The sequence below is a fragment of the Athene cunicularia genome (assembly GCF_003259725.1).
Source record: "Athene cunicularia isolate RWA chromosome 7 unlocalized genomic scaffold, athCun1 chr7_part1, whole genome shotgun sequence".
NCBI lineage: Eukaryota > Metazoa > Chordata > Aves > Strigiformes > Strigidae > Athene > Athene cunicularia.
This window is the reverse complement of record NW_020799107.1, coordinates 11,821,917-11,847,886: the sequence shown is the minus strand read 5'-3', so window position 1 is coordinate 11,847,886 and position 25,970 is coordinate 11,821,917. Positions and strand designations below refer to the sequence as shown.

At 53.1% G+C, this 25,970-nt stretch overlaps 1 protein-coding gene across 2 annotated transcripts in view; it reads right to left on the bottom strand.

The window, feature by feature from the left end:
* COL6A1 (collagen type VI alpha 1 chain) overlaps positions 1-24,723 on the bottom strand; it is a 29,282-nt gene extending 4,559 nt beyond the window's left edge. The window contains exons 1-31 of one of the 2 annotated variants that reach the window (XM_026852841.1): positions 21,123-24,723; positions 20,757-20,999; positions 19,821-19,950; positions 17,709-17,909; positions 17,228-17,387; positions 16,918-17,040; positions 16,806-16,826; positions 16,575-16,595; positions 16,431-16,475; positions 16,113-16,166; positions 15,250-15,294; positions 15,119-15,145; positions 14,713-14,739; positions 14,575-14,619; positions 14,282-14,335; positions 13,459-13,521; positions 12,973-13,035; positions 12,747-12,800; positions 12,623-12,658; positions 12,394-12,456; positions 9,997-10,059; positions 6,036-6,098; positions 5,511-5,573; positions 4,975-5,025; positions 4,855-4,890; positions 4,315-4,377; positions 3,793-3,858; positions 3,044-3,079; positions 2,662-2,698; positions 1,758-1,766; positions 771-904 (exon numbers count right to left, since the gene is read on the bottom strand). In XM_026852841.1, the coding sequence (XP_026708642.1) occupies positions 771-904; positions 1,758-1,766; positions 2,662-2,698; positions 3,044-3,079; positions 3,793-3,858; positions 4,315-4,377; positions 4,855-4,890; positions 4,975-5,025; positions 5,511-5,573; positions 6,036-6,098; positions 9,997-10,059; positions 12,394-12,456; positions 12,623-12,658; positions 12,747-12,800; positions 12,973-13,035; positions 13,459-13,521; positions 14,282-14,335; positions 14,575-14,619; positions 14,713-14,739; positions 15,119-15,145; positions 15,250-15,294; positions 16,113-16,166; positions 16,431-16,475; positions 16,575-16,595; positions 16,806-16,826; positions 16,918-17,040; positions 17,228-17,387; positions 17,709-17,909; positions 19,821-19,950; positions 20,757-20,865 (1,962 nt within the window). In that variant the 5' untranslated portion in view covers positions 20,866-20,999; positions 21,123-24,723. Of the gene's footprint in view, positions 1-770; positions 905-1,757; positions 1,767-2,661; positions 2,699-3,043; positions 3,080-3,792; positions 3,859-4,314; positions 4,378-4,854; positions 4,891-4,974; positions 5,026-5,510; positions 5,574-6,035; positions 6,099-9,996; positions 10,060-12,393; positions 12,457-12,622; positions 12,659-12,746; positions 12,801-12,972; positions 13,036-13,458; positions 13,522-14,281; positions 14,336-14,574; positions 14,620-14,712; positions 14,740-15,118; positions 15,146-15,249; positions 15,295-16,112; positions 16,167-16,430; positions 16,476-16,574; positions 16,596-16,805; positions 16,827-16,917; positions 17,041-17,227; positions 17,388-17,708; positions 17,910-19,820; positions 19,951-20,756 lie in introns of both variants that reach the window. The other variant, XM_026852840.1, reaches the window with a different exon arrangement.
* Positions 24,724-25,970: the final 1,247 nt, after the last annotated feature.

Genomic DNA, 25,970 nt, shown 5'->3' with positions numbered 1-25,970 from the left:
TGCTGCCCAGCTCTAGGCTTTCTGCTTGTTACCATCTCTTTGCCAGCCAAAGAGAGACGTGTATGCCCACACAAGTGTCCAACAGCAGGTCACTGTGGCTTTATAGCCCGTGGGCTACAGATGTCTCTGGTTATACCTTAAGGAAAGACCGGATCCCAAACATTCCTTCCAAATCACAGAGGTAAACGAAATTTCCTGTGCACAGCTGGTTACCAGGGAAGAGTTGGGAGAGTAACCATTTGTGTGCGAGACTGGAACACTCGCTACTGGGACAATATTGCTGTTTTGGGCTGCAAAGGTCCTTTTTGGTAGTGTGCCTAACTGGTAACCTAAACCCAAGCTTGTGTGCAGACAAGGTCACCTGGGGGGCTGATCATCAGGGAGCTCAAGTAAGTTACAACACACCTCATGGTGTTATGTACTCCAGCCACCTGAAGTGCTCATCAGGAAAAGGAAGAGACTGAGAGGCTGATTGATCAGGCTAATGCTTTATGAGCCATCTGCTCTGGGGTATGCAAGAAGAATTCACAGCCACGGCAGGCAGAGTCCCTTTGTGCAGAAAGAGTAAAATGTCTATATATTTGGACAACAAACTGCTGTGTCATCTCCACCGCTGTATGAATCTGGAAGGAATCAAGATCCACCCCAGTTACACACTTGAAGCTAAGCCTCATGGAGGCTCTTTGGTGTGGACGCATCTGCCTGTTTTTCTGCTTGCAGTTAAAAATGAGTGTACACAAGTGTATCTCAGCACTAGGTGGAAATCTCACCTTCACACGCTCGTCCTTGCTCAGGCGGTCAATGACTTTGATGATGAAGTCCTTGGCAATCTGGAAGTTCTGCAGGCCAATGCTCTCCGAGCTGTCCAACACGAAGAGGAGGTCGACGGGACCACAGGTGCACTCTGCAGCAAGGCACAGGAGTGAAGGGCCTTGTGTTTTCTACCTGAGCATCTTGCTCAGAGCAGCGCATTTTGCAGAGAGGCATACCAAAGCAAGCAGCTGATGTCTGCTCTTAGTCCTGACTGGGTGGGTGCTTGTGCCCTATCTACCTGCAAAGCATGGTGTAAAGTAAAACAGTAAAATAGATGCACAGGAGACTTAAGAGTCAGTTTACTGATTTCTCCATTTGCACTTTGCTCAGCATCCCTTATAATGTTTCCAAGCTGTGAGTACCCTTAAAACACCCAGTAATTATTCCAGAACCTGATTCTTTGTAAGCCTTCACACTTCTTCCACTCACCCAGCCCAGGAGGACAGAGGTGATACTGGTGAGGTGGAGGAGGTTCACTCAGCTTTCTCCCCTCTTCCCCATGACTGAAGGACATCATGTGCCCTTGGCTCTTCATTTAAGCTTTTGGACTACAAACCCAACTCATTGGGACAGCATCAGAGAAGAAAGCCCAGCACATTTCTCTGCAGACTAGCACAGGATTTGGAAGGAGGACAGAGCTGGATCCACAGCATGCCCTGAAGTGAGTCCCTTTCAACTGAAAAAAGGGTGGAGAAAATCCGCCTGCAGTTTGCTGGCACAGGGCACCTTGACAACAATTTTCCAATTGTAGGACCCAGCCTCTGAATCCATGCACCCTTGGGAAGAGCTTTCTGCCTTCCCCTGCCTTGCTAATGCTCGGTCCTCCCTCCCAGGCTCTCACCACATCTCCATAGCAGAAGGCAAGGAGCAGGGAAAGGGAGGCGTGCAAGCAGGGAGAAAGGCTAGGAAATGTTTGTAGAGCAACTTTGCCAAGCAACACTCACCGCAGCAAGCTAGAGGACAAGGGAGAGAAAGAGACAATGTTAAAATGCTTGACAGAAGGTTTTTTCACACACTAATGTAGGCTGCAGATTTGTGTTTTTGCAAACCCAAGGACACCTGGACTGGACAATTCAAGCTCAGAGGTTTCCCTCCTCTTTGAAATAATCACATCTCTCTCCTCTTTCAGATTGTTACACCACAACCTGGAGCACTGCATGCAACAGAGCCCTGTTTCTGTATGTGCTGATGCATTCTTATTTAAATAAAAATAAAAGCTAATCCTGAAGGGATTAAGTAAATCATCAGAGTATGGAGCTCAAACTCAGTTCCTTAAGTACCCTGTGTCCTTCCACTGCTTCATTACTTGCCAGAAACCCTTTGCAACACATGTGTACTGCTGCTCCCCATGGCAGAACACCCCAGAACAGACCTGCCTTTCCCAAGGGGTAAAGCCAGGCACTGCTGTTTAAGAAAAAAAAATTGTAAAATGGTCCACCCAAGGACTGTACACAACTTCAACTTCGCTTGTATTTTCACTGAGGGGTAATTGTGTATCTACAGAGCCATAGACATAGCAAACCAGTCTGCAGCATGCACAAGTGAAACACAGCTGCATGATCTACTCTAGAGATCGAGCTGGAAGTCCCTGGGTCAAGAGAAGGGACGACAACAACACACAAAAGATTTGCCCCTTTTAGGTTGGTGTCCTGGCTGCAGGGAGAGCCTTCCACCTCTCCCCAAGCTTGTTGACTTAATTGTGACTTGTGGAAGGGGAGTGATGCCCACGGCATCCCTCTCTGTGCTGCCTGGGGATGGCTCTGCTTACTGAGGGCCAGAGAAAAAGCAGCTGTCTCCCACTCAGCAAGGACCTGAGCAGGGCAGGAGGAGCAGTACAGGGATACTCACAGCACATCTTCATGATGATGTCCAAGATTTCACATTCCTGAAAACAGAAGTAAAGAAACGTTTGAGTAATGGTGAGGGCAGCTTCCTGGCTCCCAGGTGCTGCCCACAACCCCGCTGCTGCTTTGTACCCCCAGAGCAGATCCTGATCTGAAAATGAGTGATGTGCAAGTGGAGTGCACTACAGAGGGGACTGCCTGGCAATGGACTGGCATGAAGGAAATCTGGCCAGTGAGACTCGCTGGGACAGTAATGGGGGGGCAGCCACCACCCAACCCAGGAGGATGAGAATTCTCCAGCAATGATGCCCTCCCAGGAGCCATCATGTGGGGTAGGAAAAGCATAGACAGGTAAGCAAGCACTGCCCTGATCCTGTCCCACTCACATCTGGTCCTGGAGGCCCCACAGGTCCTGGTGGTCCCTGTCAAACAGAAGTGTAGAGAGAGCAATTACAAGAGCGGCCAGTCCTATCTGCAGCATACTCTGACGATACCTTGCTAAGCAATCCAGAGTCTGGAAAAGTCTCTTGGCTTCTCAGTTGCTGGCCCCTGAACTGGTCTTTGATCAGGTACATCTACTTGTTTGCATGATGCCCTGGGGCTGCACGGGGGTTGGGGGAAGGAGACCCACTTCCATGCATGACATGCCCACTGAGTTGGGAAGGCAAGCTCTTGCTGCAGGCAGCAAGCACATGCACCATGTGTGACATGGCTTGGCATTTCCCCCAGAGCACCCAGGGGACGGACAGATTGATGCCATTTGCTTAGAAGATGCCTCTCCTGTATCCTCCAGGCCAACGTAGGGCAACACAAGCGAGTGGCGGCTCAACATGAACTGAAACACTTTCAGGTTCAGGATGGCCACCCCAAAAGGCTGTTTACCCTTACTGAATCTGATCATACGAGAATGTTTTGCTCATGAAAAAGCACAAATGCCTCTATTTTCTGCCTTGATTTGGGATGATCATTTCAGAGACCCACATATCAGGCTGCAGCAGTGGGTTTGCAAACTGCCTTGTTCCTGCTGTGAGCAGGGCCAAGCACAGCAAGTCTGCGGCGAGCCCTGCTGTTGGGAGCTCCATCAGCCTGGCATGCTGCGCTTATCGGTGCGAACCCTGCCAGGATCCTTACTTACTGGGCGGCCTTCAAGTCCCCTGTGGCCCTTTGCTCCTTTGATGCCCCTGGGGCCGGGGGTTAGGTTCTGGAATGAAAACAAAACCAAAATCCACAAATCTGTTGGTGTCAGGGTGCAGCACCTTCCCCTCCAGATGTCTGCTGAGCTCTGCTTAACCACAAAAATGTTATCGGAAATTTCTGTACCCAACCAAAAGGAGTTAGGTCTTGGCAAGATTGGGGTGGACTGGGAAAATCCTCCACAGCAGCACAGCTATCTGGAAACATACAGAACCTTGCAGAGATTATACCCATCTCAGCCTAACAGACCTGGAGGCTTGACAGTCATAAGCTGTAGGACACAATGAACATTTGGAGGGAGCTCCCCTTACCATCAGACACTGCTCATTGACAAAGGGTGCTTGCAGACTTGTAAAGTCTGATGAGCTCTGACCCACAATCAAGGTAGTGTTAAAGACACAGCCCAAAGCTCCTGCACTGTGTTCACAGAGAAAGAATATTCAGTTTTATACAGATTACTCACATCATTGCCAGGGTCACCAGCTTCTCCTTCATCACCTTTAGGACCAACATAGCCTTTCGTTCCCTGAAAAACAGTACAGAAGAGACTACTGCTTGGACAGTTGTTAGTGTGGTGAAGTTGGTGCTGGCATGCAGTGACCTTGTGAAAACTGGCCTAGGAGGGGGTAAAGAGCAGCATATAGACTCCCTAGCACCAAACTGCAGTGCTATTGAAGGATAGAGCTTCTTAGGTGGCTTTCACTGTTATTGCATCATCCAGCTCCCCCTGAGTGGCACTCCCAACAGCAAACTCTGGCTCTAGCATTGGAAAGCACTCAACCCAGGCTGCTGCCCTTGGGTGTTACTACCAGTACACCAAGGCAAGACACTTCCACCAGAAGCATCCACTGCAGGGAGAGGTGGGAAGAAGGAAAAGAGGTCTTTGGAGGAGCAGGATGCTTCAGGGAGCTCATTTCACCATGCAGCTGATGGAGAGGCTCTAGAAGCCAAACCGCCAGCCAGGACAATTTCTGTTGGGAGTATGAAGAAGCAGCACACTTACATTAATTCCAGGGTCACCTCTGTCTCCTGGTTGCCCCTGGGGATGAAGGAAAGCAAGTGTGTTAGGTCAGACAAGCAGAAATAATGGTCTTGTACTTTCAAAGCAGCACAAAATACTTACCGGGGCACCTGTGAATCCAACCGTACCATTCCCAGGAGGGCCATCCTCCCCCTGGAAAGGTAGGGAGAAATATGTGAGATAATGTAAAGCAGACCCCTTAGATAGCACAGCAGCAGGATCCTGACCTCCTTGGACAGTTTATCTCCACAGTAGTATGTCTGTGCCAAAAATAAGTCACTAGTGGTTGAACACTGGTGCAGGCAGGTAAAAAGACCATCTTGCTTGTGTGTGACCTGCACAACCACCAAGAGGAGAGTGACACTGTCCCTCTCAGAGACTGGGGATATGACCACAGGCTGGGAACAAACTGGGAAGTATAAGTCTCTGTCGCTGGAAAGTACACCCCAAAATACAGCTCTTAGAACATTAGAGACATGATGCATATTCAAAACCAGGCTGCTTGCACGTTTTCCCAGTATCTCAGCTGTGTATGAATGTGATTTCTTTTCTCCTGAGTTGCATCATGCTGTGTGGAACAAGCATGTTGTATATCCTTTCCACATGGCGTGCAATGCCCCCAACCAAATACCACTCACCCTTTCTCCCATCAGGCCAGGGTCTCCAGGCAGCCCAGGTGCTCCAGGCAATCCCTTTGGGCCCTGGAAGGAACAGAAGAAACAGTCAAGCACTGTATACCATCCTTCGAGCTGGGAAGATGATGCCTTCTGAGGCAACCAGCTACCATCACAGGATGCATTTTGCTTATACAAGAGCAACGCAAAGCCCACAGCTGGGCTTGGACTTCAGCTTACTCCCTGCCCTGGGGATCAGATGACTGCCCTCAGAGAGCAGCTCCTCCAGCTTCTGGGATGGGAAGTCACATGGCTTTTGGTGTGGCTATACTCTCTCCATGAAATGGCCTCTGGAGAAAAAGGCAGCAAGGGCCTTAAAGACCCGTGAAAAATACCTTGATGTGTCTGCCAGGAAGCCAGAACCCGAATTTGTACTTACAACAGGTTTCCAAGATCTGAGGGATCTGGGGACAGCCCTAATGGGCAGTATCTCCTGGTCTTGCCTTCATTCCCTCCCCCCAGAAGTTGTGGTGATGAAGTAGCACTGACCTCATTGCCGCGAGGGCCGTCATCTCCCCTGTAGCCCTTGGGTCCTGGTGGTCCAGGCTCGCCCTAGGGAAACAGAAAGAGCTCTTATAACAGGGATTTTCTCTTGGTGCTGCTCCTGCCCCGAAGGGCTGGTCCCTTCATTTTGTGATGTGTTGGGTGGGAGCATCCGCTTCATGCCTCACACCCATCTCCGCCTTGGCCAGCCTCACAGTAAATGGCATATTGACAGGGGTGAATGCAGGTAGGGAGATGCTGCAGGACCTGTGCCTGGCTCCTCCCGTGCCTCCCTGCCTCCTCTGTCTGCACAGGCTGCAGCTCCCCATGCTTCCCTATGCCCCGCTTTCTCTGCAAAGCCCTGTTGGAGGCAGCTTTGGCCGGACCCCTGCTGATTGCGAGCCAGAACAAGAGGCTTTCTGGGCCAAGGTGTGACACTGCAGGAGTGGGTTGAACACCACACGCTTTCAGTGGCAGCTGGGCTGCAGGTGGGAGCGGTCTCTGAGCACAGCCTCTAAGGCCCTAAAAGCCATCCCTCTCCTCCACATCTCAGTACAGTAACAGAGGACCTGGTGGGGGAGAGGAGCAGGGAGGCAGGGATGATATTTTCGAGCAGAAAAACACAGCTGGGTTGTGTAGTGGCATCTCATCGGCTGTGACAGAGGTGTCGCCGGGGCAGAGAACGGTCTTTGATGGAGCACCTGAAGGTGACACAGACCTCCCTCCACAGAGTCCCTTGGGGCTTGGACATGTCTGGGTTGCAGCCGGGCTGGCAGAGGCCCTTTTGTGGCTCTGGGGAGTTTCTGTCCTCAGGAGGCTGCAGAGCCCTGGAAGCATGTGCTGGAACAGACCAAAGCTGCCACATCCCATCTGGGCAGCAGCCACTCACTCTATCAGCTGCGGGGATGGCCAGAGGCAGACAGAGATAAGAGAGGAGGTAAAAGGAGATTTTGTTTTTTTCTCTGAGAGCTCCAATAGATGTCCAAGGGAGCCCCTCCACCCTTTTCTGGGTGCCAACAGCCCTTCACAGGGTTTACTTGCCAGGTGATGATACTCGGTAAAGATTGGGTAATGATGTTCCTGCTCATGGGTCCAAATCCTTGAGCAAGCCAGCATCTCATGTGGATCTGGGTGTGCAACCAGTCCCCAGGTGATGGAGGAGACAGAGGTAGGCAGAGGGAAGGCAGAGTGCAATCTGTGGTGGGAGAGAGCAATTGCTCAGCAATTGGCCCCTCCAGCATTGCTGCTGCAGGCAGTGGGCATGCCAGTTGAAGACTCCCAGTCTCTGAAATGTTCACTGTGGCAAGCCACACGACTGCAGTGTCCTGGCAGGCAGAAGACATCACTTGCTCGGTGGTACCTCGGCTTCAGCATCACAGAGGTGCATGCCTGAGAGCTTCCTCCATGTTCTCAGTACACCAGCAGCACCTCTGAGCTTTTTTCTGGGGAGCTGCCTCAGTGCAGTGGCTCATCCTAGCCCAGCTTTGCAGCCTCCCCAAAGGCTGAAGAAGCTGAAATCTCCTCCAGCTGTCATCCCTGCTCCTCTTCACATGACAGTTGCTGGAAGAATCTGGTGCCAAACATCCATGCATGCTGCACACACCCTTCTTCCAAGGAAAGGTGCAGCGGACTTGAAATTACACAGTGCAGTGCAGAGCACTAAACTGCTCAAAGGCATGTGACCTTCTGCACAGAAGCCCAGAAGAGAGAAAGCTGGGAAGAAGGGACAAGAACTCATGATTGTTCACATCAGCCAAAGCTGGATCCACAGCACTCTTGGCTTGCGATGGCCGTACATGTTCTCACTGTAGCACACAGTGCAAATCCCTCATGGCCCTGGAGGAATTTATGAAGATACTGGATTTTGGGTTGGGAAATCGTTAGGAGCTCCCTGTCCACTACCTTTCTGGGGGTGACAGGAACCACAGGAAGGATGGGCACCATGGCCAGGAATAGAGAGGGACCAGCAAACCTGCCCATGAGGATCAAGGAAAGAGTGTGCTGACCTTTAGCTTTTCTCGGATAGAAAGAGGATGAAAGGGAGTCACAGGTTAGCGGGAGCCCTTTCCCCTTGCCAAGAGAAATACACTCCAAAAGCCAGAGCTTGCAGATAACACGGCTTGAAAAACACTTGTGTTTGCCAAAGTCCTAGTCTTGCCCAAGCCCAATTATGCATTTATTTTTAATTTGGCCAAACAAAAGCATTCTTCATCAGCTTGTGGAAAAAATGTCCTCACTTTGCAACTGCTTTTGAAATCTTCCTGGAGCCGTGGAGGCTCTGGGGTAGTCTCTGGTCTGGGGAGGCATGGGAGCTGCTTCTTTAATGCTTCCCTCTCTGACAGGGGTTTGACTCAAGTTCAGTGCTGGGGAGGGAAAACTGGTGACTCAGTGACAGCAGGGAGACCATTCTTCCTCCTCCTCCTCCCCACTAGGGAAGGCTGGCTGAAGGCAGGATCTACCGCAGCCTGGATCCCCACCATGCTTGTACAGCTTCGTCTTCCAGGCTTGAATCAAATCTTCACCTTAAATCTGTCTTCTTCTGCACAATCCTTCTCCTGCCTTGAACTTGGAATAAGCCTCTGCCACACAGACAGCAGCTCCAGTCCTTCCTCCCTCACTGGTGTCAGGCTACATCACCAGTCCATTACATGCACACATCCAAACAGCTGCCTTCCTACCAGGGCCCCCTCCCAAAATGACACCTCTCACCACTGCAGTGCTGAGCAGGCTGGATGATGCCAGATGCTCTTTGGTTGCAGCAGGAGCTCAGCTCAGCTACAGACAGTAAGATCTAGACAATCCCCCTGTGTGAATTTGGTGCAATTCACTAGCATGAGACAGGCTCGAGGGAAACTCGACTCCAGGCAAGTACAACACTGGCACAAGCATGTCCTCTCCCCGGGCTGTGGCATGGCGCAGGTCTGCCATGGGGATCACCTGTGTGGGGATAATGTGGCCCCTTCATGGCTGTCCTGCCCTCTGGATCTCCTTCAGGGCTCTTCAACAACTGGTCAACCATAACAGGAATTCAGAAGCTGTGTCCTCTTTGTCTGCATGCTGGTCTCCATGCTTCACCCCTTCTGGAAGACCTGCTCCACCAATGTGGGGATGTTTATCTCAATACTTTCCTGTATCTTGGGCTCTGTTAAAACTCTGACAGTATGAGTAGGAGGGGAGTTGTCTCACAGAGCCCTGTCCAAAGACAATGTCAAAGCATGCTCGCTCAGCTGCAGAGACCCTGTTGGCATTGCAAACAGTGCTATCACCATGGAGGATTGACCTAGCAATAACTCCAGAACCAGTTATCAACTGGGACCTGGGTACATCTTTGGGAAGAAAGAGCCTTTAATTGTGCAGGGGCAGAAGCCATCCTCAGGCTGGAGGTAGCCAGCTCTGCTCTCCAGAAAGCCCGTGGGGTCTGAGATCTGTTCCTTGAGGCACATGAGGACAAGCAGACCCCAGAGCAGGAGAGCCAGACCTTGCAGCAAGCAGACTTGAGGAGCGCTGGCCTTGGGACAGACTGTCTCTGAAGATGCCAGTGGTGTCAGGGGCGGCACTGGGGCCCCGTCAGGCTATCCTCACTGGCACAAGATGTCTCATTGACTCCTCTGACCGAGGTGAGCAGTGTCTGGCCCCAGGCCCGAACATTTTGTGCATTACTGCAGCTTGTACTTGCCAGTTTCCAAATCTGTGAGATGTGTTGACATTTGTTTCCATGGGATTTGGAAATGGCATGGAGGTTGCTCTGTCCCCAGCCCAGCAGCCAAGTCTCCATTTTTTTCAGCCCTGCTCCTATTCTGGGTTCTCCTAGAAATCCCTTCCCCTCTTCACCAGCTTTTCTACCTGGTTTGAAAGATGCTGAGATCTTGCCCCAAGATGCTGTGGCATCAGTCAAGCCCCTACCCCGCTCTCCCCTCTGCCCCAACCACTTCCACCTGGGATTCAGAAGGTTAACCCAAGCTCCTACCTGGTCACCAGGTGGTCCGAGGGGTCCTTCCCGCCCTTGGTCACCAGGTGGTCCAGGCTCTCCCTGAAAACACACATAGAGGCCATAAGAAACTCAAAGAGGGACAGGCGTAGGGTGTAAAGGGCCCTACGTGCAGATGGAAGTGGTGATACAGCACAGATAGCACATGCTGAATAGAAATGTAGTCATCCATACAGGGAGGTTTTGAGGCAGATTCAGGAGCTGGGTGGGAAACAGAGGTATGGGGAGAGAGAGGCTAGCATGGCCACCTTGCAGTCAAGAAGATAGCCCTAAGAGTAAGACCTTCAGAAAGATGAGAGTGCTTGCCTCTGGATGACATGTTTCAGCCCATTTTGTGACAGAAAATCAAATGCCTGAAGCGATCCATCTTGCAAGTCTTCTACAGATACACAGACTTGGACCTGTCCCCAAAACCATTCAGTGGCTTTTCCCAGCCATGCTCTGAAATCATGGCTGCTTTTCTAGAGCAGCTCATGCCCTGGGCAGTCTGCATGGAGAGGAGCTGCTATCCCCATGCATGGGCAGAGACTCCAGGTTAGCAGCCTCCTTCCTCCACCCCTTCTTCCTCTGGCCTGCCATCCCTGTGGAACCAAGGGGGTTTTCCAAGGGAATGAGCCAGCACATGGGAAGGGACATCCTGACCTCTCACTGCTGATGCTCTCCCCTCTCCTTACTAACACTCAGCACCCTGAGCTGGGTTAGAGCCCTTTGCAAAGAACTGACAGCCCAAGAAAGCCTGGAAAGAACTGAGTCTCGTTTTTTTGACACCCCGACAACTCCAATAGAAGGAAATGCCCAAGGGCTGGACACAGCTCAGTTCCACTTTCACTTAAACAATGTAGAAAGGGACAGCCTTCCACCAGTCCGGCAAAACTGCTTCCCAACAGGGCAGCATGTCTGTCAGACCTGGGCTGGCTCCAGGGCACTTTCCCACCTAGACCCATGGCTAGGAGTGAGCAAGCCAGGAAGTCAAAAGGAGAGCCAGGAGGCACAGCCCCCCATCCCTGCAGCCTGAAGTCTTGCTGCAAGCTTTCCCTCCTGCAAAACAGAGCATTACCCCTTACAGGGCTGCACAACCGCCAAGCACAGAGCTTTGCACCTTACAGTAAAACCACCCCTGAGATCAGCCAGCACCAAGTGCTGCAAGACAAGTTTCTGTGCACAAGGTGCTGCTCTGCCTGCAGCCTGGGGACGTGGGGCTAGGCAGCCACCAGTCCACGAGGAAGGGAGGTGTTCAGGAATGTCCCATGACAGTCACACCTGACTTAAAACTTTGAGGAAAGAGGTTGAAAGCTTGCTGACCTAAAGCTGTTGTTTGCAAGCTAGAAGCTTCCAGATGCTTAAGCCAAACAGTGAATATAAAACACAACTTCCAAAGGACCCTCAGCGCCAGTGGAGACGTTTCTGGAGAGGTTACACAGCCTTGTGCTTGGACTGAAACTTGGAAGGAAGCAGCCCATTGCCTGCTGAACAATTTAACTCCGGGACACTGGCGTGCCTTCATCTCCTGCGCACATCTGCCCCACACATCACGTGCAGCCGTGCTGCCGCTCCCTGAGCAGTAAACAGGAAGGGGGAGGCTGCCAGCAGCCCCCTGCCAGAGCTGCCCCCTCCCCAGGGTGGACATCTGCCCCCACTCCCCGAGCTGGTGGTGGGTATTGGCTTTCCTCGCTGCAGGGACAGGGGAAAAGAAGTGTGGTGGCTGCCTGGCAGTGCCAGGACATGGATGGCCACCTGCCAGGATGCTGCTGCTGGACGCCTTGACTCCCGCTGCCTCCACCCTGAGCAGCAGCACCCCTAGTCCCTCAGTGTGCGTGGCACCTCTGTCACTCACCACATGTTTGTCCTGGCCTGCTGAGGGCTACTGCCTGTCCCTCCCACGCTCATGCTCTGTGACTCACCCTCGGAAGGCAAGAAAAATACTTTCCTAGTGACTCCCACCCTAAAGTGGAGAGAAGGGTGTTCCCCCTCCCATCTACACCCACACATGCTGCTGTACTGCTAATGGTACCTGTGCCCTCCTTCCCAAGTCACCAGTACCCCATGCAGCCCCCCAGCATCTCAAGAGGAGGACACCTTGACTTCTCATCGGCTGTGAGGCAGGGGCTGACCCATCCCCCCTCTGCCTACTTTTGGCTTCCTGGGCATGCTCTCCTCTGGGTTTTGGTTGTTTGGTGATTAGCTGCCAGTGTAAAGGGGCAATTGCTGGGGGACAAGAGCAAGTCCCCCCTTGGGCTGGCAGTTAAAGGTATTGAGCTTGCCTGCTGGTCCACAGGCCAGTGGGGTTAGCCACTGGGCACCTGTTTTTAGTCCCTGGCTGTCAAACGCACCATATTTGTAAGCCAATGTCAAAAGCCACCCTGCAGATACAGTTACCGGCTCTCCTCTTGGCCCGCGGTCACCCGGCGAGCCTGGGGGTCCTCTTTCTCCATTGCTGCCCTGCAAGGAGATGGCAGGAACACAAAATCAAGACCTGCTCCCAGCAGCAGCAAAGCCCTCCCTCATTTCCCACCTCTCAGCAGGCTCTCCCCCAGCCCTCCTCCACAGCAGTGTACCAGCCTGCACCCTGCCAGTCTGGTGCCTGGCAGTGGAGCCCCTCACTTACCCGTTCTCCAGGAGGACCATCCATGCCAGGAGCACCCTGTGGAGAAATAAGAGGGGTGGTCAGGCAGTGTGTATGGCCAGTAAGAATGCATGGGGAACATGGCGGGCATGGGCAGAGGACTCACCTCATCGCCTGTCTCTCCTGCAGGTCCAGGCTCACCCTGGTTTCCAGGCATGCCCTGGATGAGCAAGCCACAGGGGTGCAAACGAGACAAGTCAGAAGGTTTTGAAGCAAAGCCCCGCACACTTGCAGAGCCTTGGGCAAGCTCTGCTTTGAAACCAAGGCTGACACTGGGGACCTCTCCCTCTCACAGAGGGCAGAGAATGGTTGTGCACAGACACTTCACCCACCTTCTCTCCAGGGCTGCCGGGAATCCCCTGTCGGCCAGGTTTTCCATCGTCCCCAGGCTCCCCCTTCACAAGGACACAAGGCACTGTCAAGACTACAGTAATGGTTTTTGGCTCCCATGGTGCAGAGGCTGTCAGGAGCCCTGGTGCACCCCGAACCTCTTTCTGGGCTCTGATCTCTCCCCAGGGAACTCCCCATTCCCAGCAGACCCTCACCCACTATTCCACCCGCCCAGTGTGAGCCACCTTTTTACAGTAGCCCCCCAGTATCTCAGGGATGCTTGTGCCAGGCTTGTGGGTACCCACTAATTTTGGGCACACTTGGAGTCACACCAGCAGGATCTTACTGTGGGTGAGGGGCCTGTAGCACAGGCTTTCCCCCATGCAGTGCAAAGGAGGCCAGCGAAGGGTCAATTGCCACCTCTCCCTCTTGCAGGAGAGGGGCTCCAGCAACCCTCCTTCTGTGTGAGGCTGGGCAGAGTGGCTGACCTTTCCTCCCTTGGGTCCATAAGCACCAGGATCTCCCTTTGGTCCAGGCGGGCCTTGAGCTCCCTGTTGAAAATAATGACAACATCACTAATAACCAAGCTGGTATCACTGTCTGCAGGAAACTGGGCATGAACCGAGAATCCCAGCAGCCTGGCCCACAGTTCCCTAGCGGAACGAACAGGAGGGACATGTACTCAGGAGCAATGCAGGGATGGCAAGGTAACCTTGCACCATGGAACCGTGCAAGCAACGCTGCAGTCATGTTGCTGAAACACTGCAAAACTGAGTGTGCTTTTGCAGGTTAGAGAAAAATGGTAGAAAACGTGGTTGTTGGGCTGCTATGACTGGACTGCAGTGATACTGGTGACACCATGAATGTTCATCCTGGGAGTATGGAAACAATCAGGGAAACTGGATAAATGACTAATGTTTTCCAGAGCTCTCCAAAATCTCCAGCGTTTCCTGGGTGGCTGGTCAGAGCAAGCTGAAATTGGTTAATCCTGGGCTTTCCTATCTGGCACTGAGATCTTCTTTGCCAGGTTCCCTGTGCCCAACCTCCAGCCAAATGCTCCCCCAGCATGCAGATTCCCAGGCAGCCCCATGCAATGGGGGACAGCTTCCAGGCAAAGACAAGGCAGACCTGGGAACACCCCTGAGGTGCCACGCCTGGGATGAACCTCACATGTCTAGAGGTGTATTCTCAAGCACAGAAACTCCCTCCCACATCTCCCCTTCTTGGGGGGCTCCCAGTTTCCATGCACCATCACAGCAGACCTGCTGCACTGGTTCATTTGCATGCAAGGAACACCCGCAGGGTACGTACATCGAATCCAGGTGAGCCTTTGCAGCCAGGTAAGCCAGGGTATCCAGCTTCACCCTGTCAGACAGAGCAGGGGTCTCCATGAACAGTGCCCATGGAAGACCCCATCCATCATCCCAGAGGGATATTCCAGCCCTGTCCTCATCTGGCAGGTGGAGGCCTCTGCAGGGAGGGATCCCCACTGCCCCACATGGAACACCAGCTTTGGTCTGGGACCCCACAATGGTTTTGAAGGGGTGTCTGAGAAAAAGTCAGGGTCCTCAGTCTAAGCAAAATGCCCCAGAGCCAAGGTTTACCTTCATGCCATCAATGCCATCAATTCCACGCCTGCCCTTCTCACCCTGAAATGAAGAATAGAGACCATGAAGAAGTAATTTCCAAAGACCCCCCAGCATCAACTAGAAAGAATAAATGGTGAAAAACTGGAAACTGACCTTGGCTCCTTTGGCTCCTCTCGAGCCCTGTGAAGGGAAGGAGAGAGAAATTAGGCCCCCATGCAGAGCAGATCCATCCCACCACCATGCTGTTGTCCCCATGCTAGCTCAGTCTGAGGGTACAGGCAATCACTATGCCCCTGCACACAGCTGGTCCCTCCCATTCTGCCCAGCTGTGCCCACTTCATGGTGCTTGCCTGATCCCCAAGGCCACATCAGCTGCAAATGTTCTGCTCCCGTTGGATCCTTGCTCCTGGCAGAAGTGGTGCTGGCAGGAGGGACAGATGTGTGGGCATGGACATGTACCAGACCCCAACACTGTGCAGCTGCAGGGGCAGCCCAGTCTAACCAAGCAGGAGGACACAGAGAAACCTTCCCCCTCCCATCAAGTCCATACTATCCTCACCTTTTCTCCTCGGCTTCCTTTGTCACCCTAGAGATGAAAGGGGAGAGAAAAATGGGAAAATGAAAACACTTCCAGCACAGAGACTGTGGCCCATCTAGGAAGAGTGCCCATGACCCCGCAGCCCCATGTACCTTCATTCCTTGGTAGCCAACAGGTCCCATGTCCCCTGGCCTGCCCTAGAGGACAGAAAATGGTGTTACCGAGGCAGATATTATCATTACCATTGCCAGGGGGCAGTTTTCCCACAGGCTCCAGCTGCCATACCATCCCAGAGGAAGCTCTCCCTTAACAATGCTCCTCATTTTCCTAGTCTGGAAGCACGGGATCATTGTGGAGGGCAGAGGGGACCTGCCTTCACCTCCACCATCTCCAGCCCTTCCTGGGGGTGAGAGAAACTGGGCGCTTGGGAACATGTCAACTGGGATGAAAGGGAAGGGTAGAAAACCCTTAGAAAGGAAAAATCTGCATGTGCATGACATGGGTTTCCCAAACTGGGAATGCACAAGCTGCGTAACTGCACACTCACATGTGTGTGGGAAATGCACCTCCCCAAAATAAGCACACCTAGTAAAAGGGGAGGAGGAGGGAAATAGTTTCCTCATGCTATTAGTTTATTATTTAGCAAAGGTTTCCCTGGAACACTGCTGTGCTTGTCATGTCAGAGGACTCAGGAAGGAGACCAGAGTCCACCCCTGGACTGGCATACATGAGTCAGAGATGTGTCCTCCAAGAAGAATGGCTATTTTGGGTGAAGAACAAGGAAGCCTTGTAGCAACAGAGGAGGGGACCACTCCACTGCCCGCCAGGAGCCATCGCTCAGCAGGGTGGCTGCAGAGGGGGACAGCTGGCCATGACCCCCCACTGACTACCCCATGGAAATCACCACAGGGTGATGCAGGGGCAAGGACTGGTGAGGATGCACTTGAGAGGTCTGGCCAGAAGTGGCCAAAAATTAGCTGTTGCACAGAGTCAACAGGGCTGGTCTGTTACTTACTGGGTCTCCAGCATCACCTTTCTGGCCAGGAAGACCTGGCTTGCCTCTTTCTCCCTGCAATACAGGACAGAAATAAAGTTATCTCATCGTCCTCAGGAACAGAATGATGACCTGTTGAAAGGAGATCAGGGAGGATGATAGCAGCAATGATCCATGGATGTGGGGAGCAGATGTTGGCTTCATGAAAGCATGGTGTGCGTCCTCATCCACCTCTCCATGGGGTAGTGGCAGGGTATGTGCCCCACTGGTCCCTGAGCATCCTCAGTAAGCCCGTCCCACCACCCTGGTCCTGCAAGATGGCTGCAGCTGGTCCCTCACCTCATTGCCTGGGTCGCCAGGAAGTCCAGGGGGCCCTCGGGGAGGCTGCAGGAGAGACGTATGGGTTAGATTAGTCACCAAGGCACAGCCTGGGTCTATGGGGATATGAGGGAAGGGGACAAGGATCATAAAAGCCTGACTCACCTGGCACTCAAAGGAGCAGCACTGCCCAGAGAGAAGGAGAAAACAGCATTAGAGGCAGCAGGCAGCACCAGGGCCAGGCTGCACCTAGCTGGGGGGAGCTCCCCAGGCTGGCAGGGGCCAAGAAGGAGCTGCCTGCAGGGCAGGGCTGTGCCACCAAGCCCTTGTTTAGCTGTGGGTGACCCGCAGGGAATGGGTTCAGGCTCAGGACTGAGGGGGAGCAAGGACACTCACCGATTGCTCCGTGTTAGCTTTCTGCAAGACAAGAGAGCAAAGAGAGGGGATTTGAGAGGGATGGGTGAGCCTGGGAAGGGGCCGGGCTGGGGAAGGGACAGACAATGCTCACAATCATGTCGATGATGGTGTTGATGGTTTCCTCCACATCGAGCTCCCTGGTTGGCTTCAGGCTGGTGGCAGTGAAGTTGCGGCGGTAGGCATGGTCTGTGGCGATGATATTGAGACGCTGGTCCTAGGATTGGGAGGGTGGGGAAGGCTGAGTGAGATCTGCAGGCACCCATAGACTACCAGAGACTACCCTTCACCCTCCCTCCATAGAGGGCCTCTGAAGGGCACTCCGAGACTCCTTCGCTGTGCTGGGGGTCTTGTGGGACCACTTGGGACCCCTGCAGGGAGCATCCCAGCTGCATGGTCCCTACCAGGTGGTTGGGAGAAATGGCGACAGAGAACACTTTGATCCCCAAATGTTTGGCTTCATTGGCAGCATCATCCAGGCCTCCACAGGGTTCCTTGTACCCTTCCAAGGGGTGTCCATCAGTCACCACGATCAGGTATTTATTCTCCTTGTGGTGGGAGCCACTGCAACAGTTTAAACACAGGATTTAACACTGCAAGAATTTAACAGATTAGCTGAAGAGGAGTGGCTTGGGCATCTCCGGGCACTCACCCCAGGCAGTGCCCCAGCCTATCATGAGAGCATGCCTCATACCAGCAAAGCTGGATCCCTAGCAACCTGCCACCCCCGTGCCTATTTCATGCCTAGGTGACCTCTTGTCCCACCCTGGGGACAGCTCTGCACAATGCACAGGGATGTCCTAACCCAGAAGCTCCCAACCTCCATCCACCACTGCCATACCACCAGCATCACTCCCTCTGCCCGTCCCAGCCCCACTGCCTTACCTGATGAGCAGCTCCTCAATGCCCCGCTTTATGGCACAGTCAGTGTATGTGCCCTTCCCAATGTAGTTCACGGCCGAGACACGGTTCTTCAGCTCATTCCGGCCGCTGGGCATAGGGGTGAGGCTCTTAATGAGCACAACCTCATCGCTGTAGTGCAGTGCCCCAGCGTTCCACACCAGATTGCGGTCACAGCGGTAGTACCTGTGTGGATAGACCAGGACCACGTGCTTTCAGCACCTTTGTCCATGCCCTGCTGCCACCTCCACTTCACTTGCACTGGCCTGCCATGCAAAATGCAAATCCTCTGCCAAACACTTCAGGACTTTTCTAGGGCTCCTTGCTCTCCTGCAAGGCTGGGGTGTGCTTCACATGCAAAGCCCAGTCATTGGAGCAGGGCAGTTTGTTCAGCAGGTGGAAGGACAAAGGGGTGCAGCTGGTGGGTGTCCACAGGGGTCAGACTGTTTGGCAGCGAGGCTTCCCAAAGAGGTACTGGGCTGCAGTGGCTGGAGCTGAGCAGGAGGTGCTGAGCCAGACAGCCAGGTGTATGTGTGCAAGACAGGTAACCACCAAAACACCCCACACGGGACTGGGGTGAGTTTTCCTCTGCAAGATGTGTTAAAATCAAAGAGGAATGCCTCCCTCTGAAGGGTGCTCTGGCTCAGAGGATTATGAGCATGTGCTGAAGTTCTGTGTGCTGACAGAGCCTGCACCTGTGACCCCCTGGGACAGGGGCATCACAACTCTCCATGCTTTGGCCAGTGCCCCCAAAAGAGTATTTTCAGGATGCTGGGGCCAATCCCAAAGCGGTGGGGTTGCACAGCTCCCTCACTTTCCCAAGCTCATTTTAGCTCTGCCCAGTAGGACCTTTCCCAAAGCCACCTGAGCATTGCCTACTTCTCTCCCCTCCACCCCACTGCTGCCAGCTGCCTCACCATCATCTGTGCCAGTGATGCCATGCATGCCATGGGTTCCTGGAATCATAGCGTACACAGTGGTGGCTTGCAGGGAGATATCTCCGAAGCAGGTAGAGAGCAGCAGGGTGGGCACAGGGGTGTTTGGGATGGGTTCAGGAGGTCCACCCATCTGTCTGCATGCAGTGGGGGCTCTGAACAAAACCCAGCACCTTGCTTAGGAGAGAGTTATGTTACACTGATGCAGGCCTGGCAGGTTATTCCAAAGCACGAGGCTCCTGGTCACTCAGTGGTAACTCTCCTACCTGGGCAATGGGGAGGTGAGCTGCTGACTGCCCCACATCTGTCAAGACAGGAACAACCTTGCCCCTTCAGCTCGTGCAGCACTGGGACACCCCCACAGTGCCCCTCTGAGCAACAGCACATATCTCCTGCTGACCCAAGGACCAGGACTCACATGGCCCCAGGACTTGTGGTGGTCCTGTGCATCCCTGGAACTCCTGACAGCAGGTGAGCCATGGCCTTTGCCTTCACCTCTTCCCAGCATCACCCCCCTCCAGGATCTGGGAGCTTTGGTGCCTCTGGGTGCCCTCACCCTGGGAAAGACAGGGTCAACCTGGGTTGGTGACAACATGGGTGGGTGAGGAGGAGGCAGATAAAGGGCTGGGCAGTGGGGTGGATGAATGTCACTCCACAGGGGCCTCCAAAGCTGGATTCAGTGCTGCAGATCATCCTGGGGGATGCCAGTTGAAAGGGAGGGTTTGCTCTGCAGGGTGCCCGTGAGCACTGGGTTTAACATCACAGGTGCCTTGCTGCCACTCAAGCATCTGGGTTGTCCCGGGCCTGAGCAGCCAGTGGCATGGGAATCAGCATCATTTTGGCCCTACAGAATAACCATCTGGCGAGCCAGGCCAGCTGGAGGTGGTGAGGATGGGGTGCCATGTCTGCAGCCCCAGGCCTTGCTTTCCCAAGGGTGGGTGCAGGCAGCTCTGCTGAATGCACATTGCCACCATCGGCACGGACGGAGCAGAAACAGGATGGCTGCAGACCGGGACAAGGAGGAGACACTCCCACCCCCCTCTCCAGCATCCCTGCTTTCTTACTCTCCCTCCTTGGATGGCACACCGAGTGGTCTCAGCATCCCACCCAGCACCAGGCTCCATCCCTAAAGCAGCCTGGACAAAACCCTGGGGACATGTACCTGTTTGTCAGCTTATCAATGAACCGGTTGGTGAAATCTTTCACTTGGGCAACCAGGTCCCCAAAGGGCTTCACCCTCAGAGCGACACTCTCCGAGGTGTCCAGGACAAAGAACAGGTCCACAGGGCAGTCTGGGAAGAAGTGGAGAGGCAGGAGTCAGCAGGCAGCCCCACGGCATCACCTCCCCAGCTGGGGCTCCCCACTCCCACCTCCTTGCAGCTCAGCTCCCCTCCCTCCCACCAGGCTCCCCGAATCTTTGCTGAGGAGACCACGTTCACATCCTAACCCCATGCAAGACACAGAAGGACACACACACTGGTGAGGTTGCTTATTTCTGTTTTGGCATCAGGGGTAAGCCAGATCAAGCACATATTCAGAAAACATAACTTTGTGGCATTTAACAGTTTCCTATACATTTTTTTCCATTTACATTCACAGAATATCTTTGCAAGACCAATACTTGTTATTATATAAAATAACATGCAGCTGCAGCAATCACTTAAAAAAATAAAACCAAGACATGATAGCAATTTATATAATGAGAAACTAATAATTTTCTGACACATCTTGGCACAAATATCATTGCAGAGGAGAGCAAAAATGAAAATGCCCTTTAACGGGCAGTGCCAAACTCAAAATATTTCAGAAAGATAAATTAGTACCAGCTGTTATCCCCATCTCTTGCATCCCAGCGCTGCTGGTAACACCTAACAAGACAGCCAAGGAGAAAGACCCAAAAAGCATTAAAAGAAGGTATGTCTTGCAGATCGTCTCTAATCCTACATCGCCCTCCTCAAACACAACTCTTCCCCGAAATGTCCTGACAAAACCGTGGCTGTGTGCGGTAGTGGAGGCGTCCGCCCAGGAGGGAAACAGCAGCCGGACTTCTCTGCCGATCCTGGGGAGGAAAAACACTCTGGAAGCAGCCCAGGCTTACCTTCTGCGTTTGCGACCCGGGTGGTGATTTCTGGGCGCTGAGCCCATGAGCCCCCCCCCAGGAAGACGGTCAAGAGCAGCAAAGAGAATAGAAAGTCCCGCAGCCTCATTTTTCTTGGTTCAGACTAACATCAAGCTGGATCGAAGAAAAAAAGCAGGGAAGGAGAACCCAGCAGCACAGAGAGGCTGCAGTCCGGAGGCAGGAGTCACTGAAGATATCTTTTTACCACTCTCCCCTTGGTTTCTGTGGGAGGAAGAGCAGGCAGGAGGGTAAGGGTGAGGAGGAGACTTCTCCAGCCTGAGGACGGAGGGAGGGATCAGGAGCTGTCAGCTGTGAGTCAGAAACAAATGAGGCATTTCTCCTTACCCATTTTCTGGATGTGGCTGTACCTGCCATGGCACCCTGGCCACCGGTTCCTGGGATCTCTTCAAGCCTCACGCAGGGAGCCCTGGCCCAGTCAGTGCCCCCCACTTGGGGTTCAGCCTTCTCTGTGGGGCAGGGGTGATCGGGGCACCTGCCAGACTGCTCCCTCCTGGTTCCTGGGGCAAGAAAGCTGGGGCAGGGGGACATGCATTCCCATTGCATCCCCACCTGTGTGAGCTGGCCTGTGCTGTCCTGCTAAACAGGGGAGTCCTCACCACAGGTCAGAGCTGGAGCTGTTCCATAGCCACCCAGGGATGGTGCACCATGAATGCACCACATTTTTGGAGAAGCACCTTTCTCCCTGACTTTCAGGGCTTTCTACTCAACCCAGTCAGGAACCTGAGGAGCAAGCTGAGAAAAATCCCACAGGGACACCTACAGACTGGGAACAACTCCTCTGGGCCATGCTCAGGGCAGGGAGCAGGAATGGGGTCAAAGCTGTCGAGCCCAGAAGGTAGAAGCAGGAGTGCAAGTCCTTAGGGATGCCTGGAGATGAGCATCTTCACATCCTGCAGGATGGCAGGAGAGCCTCAGGACCTGTAGCAGTGGGGAGCTGGACCCCCACATCAAGGCCCCCAGAGTATTGTAGACCATTTGCTCTCCATGGCCAGCACTGGAGATGAATCCCGTGCTGCTGAACTCAGACCCAGAAACAGGTGCTGCCAAACCCCTCATCACACTGGGAGCATTAGTTGCTATTGGAGAGAGAGAGGCAAAATGCCTGGGGGTTGATCCTACTACAGCTGCAGCTGTAACCTGCTCCCAAAGGGGACCAAGACCTGTCATTAAATAGCAAATTGATGGATTGTCCAGGATGGCTCCAAAGCACAAACAGTTGACAGCACAAACCCAGCCTGTGCAAGTGGTTTGCACTCAAGTTGGCTGTACAAAGGCAGGAGACCTGTCCTTTGTGGGGCTGTGCAGGACTGGCTGCCACCTCCATCACCCTGCCTTTCACACACAGCTTCTCTGACAGAATCTTTGTGTGAATGATCACGAGAAAATATCATAAGCTTGGCTGTAGGAAGTTGTCTCAAGTTGAGACAAATATAAAAAAAAAAGCTATGGCTCCACTGATTACAAATTACATCAGTGGAGGGGCCTGTCCACACTATGAAGGCAGATACATCAAATAATGACTCTTTGGATAAACAAAATCCAAGGTCAGTGGAAAAAAAAAAACCTGCAGACTGTGCTGAACTGAAACCTCATAAACCCAACAGCACAACAGGTGCTGTTTTTCATGCCAACACAAATTTAGGTGCATCTGTGGAAGATGATGTTAAAACAAAGGAAAGGGGATAAGCTGGTGATCTCAAGGAGAGGCAGGACTGCTGCTGGGCTCACCTGCACCCTGTCCCTGCGGCTCCTCCGGACATTTGGAGAGCCTCAGGGTACCATGTGCTTTGGCTGAGGGGCAGCCAGACCAACAGGGAGGAGACAAGAAGTGTTGGGAGGTGACACCAGAAAGTGAAACAAAACTCTCTGTGTTTTGGGGGTGGGAAGAGACACCCCAGCCACAAAAGAGCCAGGTGTTTGTTGGACTGAAGAAAGCATTTTTCCCACAGCTTAAAAGCTTTAGAACCAGTGTGAACCTGGTGGATGTAAATAACTGTCCAGGCATAGAGGTAAGTGGACTTTGCAGAGCTGTGCATGTAGCACCAGGAGATAAGGACACCAAAAGGCAAATTTTCAAGGCATTTCAAACCTACTAAAGATGCTTTCCAAGAGAGCAAGGGTGTTGAGGGACAAATCCTGCTGTGTGACAGTTCACAGGGGATCAAACCTGTTTTGGCTCTCCAACATGCCTCCTTGGTGCCCCCATGAGGGAGCTCACCTGGGATTTTGAAAACCAGCCAGAGGCCCCCAGGAAAGGGGGTGCTGGGAAGGGACCTGTCTTCATACCTCAGCTCAGCTGAGGCATCTTGTGAATCTGCACACCAGAGACATTTCTTCTTTGTTTTATCTCTTCCTCTCTCCTCTTCCCTCCCAGGCAATTACCCTGAGCAGCAGAAGAGCCGATTCCCTCCCCCTCCTTAGAGGAAGGGAAACGCACATCCATCTCAGGAACAGCCCGGCTGCTCTACAGAGCCTTGCAAGCTGGAGGCTGGTTGGCTGCGCCAGCAAAGACTTAATGATAATGGTATGGCTTGTGCAAGGCGCCTGCTGACCGTATATGGCTCCACACAGCTGCAGTTTGTCCGACCTCGTGCACTCCAGTATGGGGAACCAGCAAGTCAGGGTTCCCCCCTGCCGCCGGGGACCCCCGTTCCCAGCCGCCAGCCCCAGGGGCTGTTATCAGGCCCAACATCCCAGGTTCATCCTCTCTGCTGTCCAATTGGGCCACAGGCTTGGATCTGTGTCCAGCTTCAAAAGCATATTAAAACGGTGCTAAACCAGGGCTAGCAGCCAGCAGTGTCCCCAGGGCATTGAACGGACGTTTCCTTGGAAAAGTGTGGGCTAGTTTTGTAGAAATCCAGCTGATAGCTGGGCAGCAGTTTGCAGCCTGACCCCAGGGATGTTGCAATCATTGGGCCTAGCAGCATGCCATCACATCCAAAAATCTAAGGACATGTGCCTGTGAAGGACGTCCCCTTTCCCTTCTTCAGATGAGGCCAGGGAAGTTGACCCCTATGGCTCTGGCACAGCAGGTCCCTCAGGAGCAGCAGACACCCTTCATCTACCAGCATTCCTCCAGATGGGCAAGGGAATCCCCTCCACAGTGGCTGCATGCCCTGGGGGACACGTGCTCCCATCCCAAGTCCCAGCCCACAGTACTGCAAGCAATAACTTTTAGTTCAACTTCAGACCAAATCAGGGTGCAGAAAAAAAAAGTGCACTTGTGACAGAATTTTTGCTTTTTCTCTTCCCAGAGATTGAGAGAAGAATGAGTTTTCTCCATTGTCCTGCTATTAACTCTTTCACACAACCTTTCCTTCCTTTTAATCAAGTCCACTTAGAAATGGAAAACATTCTATCCACAGGAAATATGGAAATGAGCTGAAATGAATTCCCCTGGTAAAAAACAGGATTGAACCTACCAGCACACTCATAACCAAAGGGTGCTTTGGAAAGCAAGGAAGGACTGAGTACCAGGTTTCCAGCTCCATCTTCTGCAGCTGGGGCTACTTTGTCCTCTCACATGGTCCCGGGAGATGCCACAATTAACGAGCACTGAAATTTCCCCAGTTGCAACGCCATGAAGCACACTGGCATCCTGACAGCTGGCTGTGTCACTTTCCACCACTCCTGGGGATATGAGTGCCCAAGATTTGCCAAGCATTTGGGATGTTGAAGGAGTTTGCTCTGAGAGGTTTCCATGTGCTCTGGTTGCCACAGACTGCACCTCCCTGGGCTGGCTGTTGGACCCCTAGGGAGCACAACCCAGCTTGCCCATGGCTCAGCCGCATCCCCACTGGCTGGCCCATCTCCATGGTCAGACCTGAACAACAGGAGCAGCAGTGGTCCAGACTGAGTGCTGTGCCAACCACAAACCCTGCTGGAAAGAGTGCGGCTTGTGGTGTTTCTGCACATGATAATTTATCTTCCCACAGTGGATCTCTGTGGGAGGAGGCAGTGGAGAAACCCCTCCAAGCAGGAAAAGCATCACATCTCCCAGCACAGCTGCAGCTTCTCTCCCAGCACAGGTGGGTGGTGCTTTGCAAGCATCCTACCATGGGCATAGAGTGGGCTCAGCAGCACCAGAGGAAGGTCTCACACTCATCCACCCACCTGCAAAAAGACCCAGTGGAAAAGCCAACCCATGCCATGCAGTATCTTCCAAATCCCTTGACAGCCCTACTCAAAGGGACACATTTTCTTTGCCAACCCTGCAAGAGGCAGGACAGCCAGGATGTGGAGCTTCTCCTCTGCTTGAATCGATGGCTCATCTGACCTGGCGCAAACATCCCCGCTGTGCAGTTTGCCAGCTGGTCTCTGCACCTACAAGTTTGAGCTGTCCTGGGGGGACCCTTCCCTCCCTTCCAGCACTGTCTGGGGACATGCCCTTCCCTTCCCCATCAAAACCTCCACAAGCCACCCCCACAGGGCCGTCGATGGTCCAAGGTGGGCTTTCCAACTACCCCACTGGTCCAGCACACATTGGGTGCTAGTTTCCCCCCCGTCACCACCCGACTCTGCAGACCCCTTGTGTGCCGGCACAGCTGAGACACGGCACAGCTCCACCAGCAAAGCCACAAACCCATGACCAGGCTGGTGTGGGATGGGTTAATATTTTCCCTGTTACCTCATGCTGGCCTCTGGTCCTATGGAAAAAACAAGCCATCTGGTAATAATATTTCTCTAATAGCTGTCTGGGTCTGTGGGAAAGCTTGGCTCAGCTTCTTAGGAAAGATGAGAGGGTCGAGTGAGAGGGGAGGTTGCAGATGCGGCATGGGAGCTGTAGGAGAGGAGATACCGCTTTCAGGCTCCTTTTTCTGGCCCCCAGCTCTCGCAAGGCTGATTTCCTCATGGGGGTGCTGCAGGATGCTGGGATGTCTTGCATTCGGGATATTGGGAAGGCCCTCCCTGCATGCTCCTGGGAATGAGAGCCCCACCATGGAGGCTTGAAGCTGAACAAAGCAAAACTCACTTTCAGGTTTCTTTTTTTGTTTCCTTTTCTCTGGGGAAAATGTACATTTTATACTCAGAAAATTGAAACAACCCAAAGCGTAGGCTTTTCGGGTCTGGGAGCATTGTGGTTTGGGGATAAAACTGGCCCAAAACAGGAAGATCGCCAACACCTGCACTATTCTCCTGCTCTTGCAGAAAACAAAACCGAGGTGGGGGGGC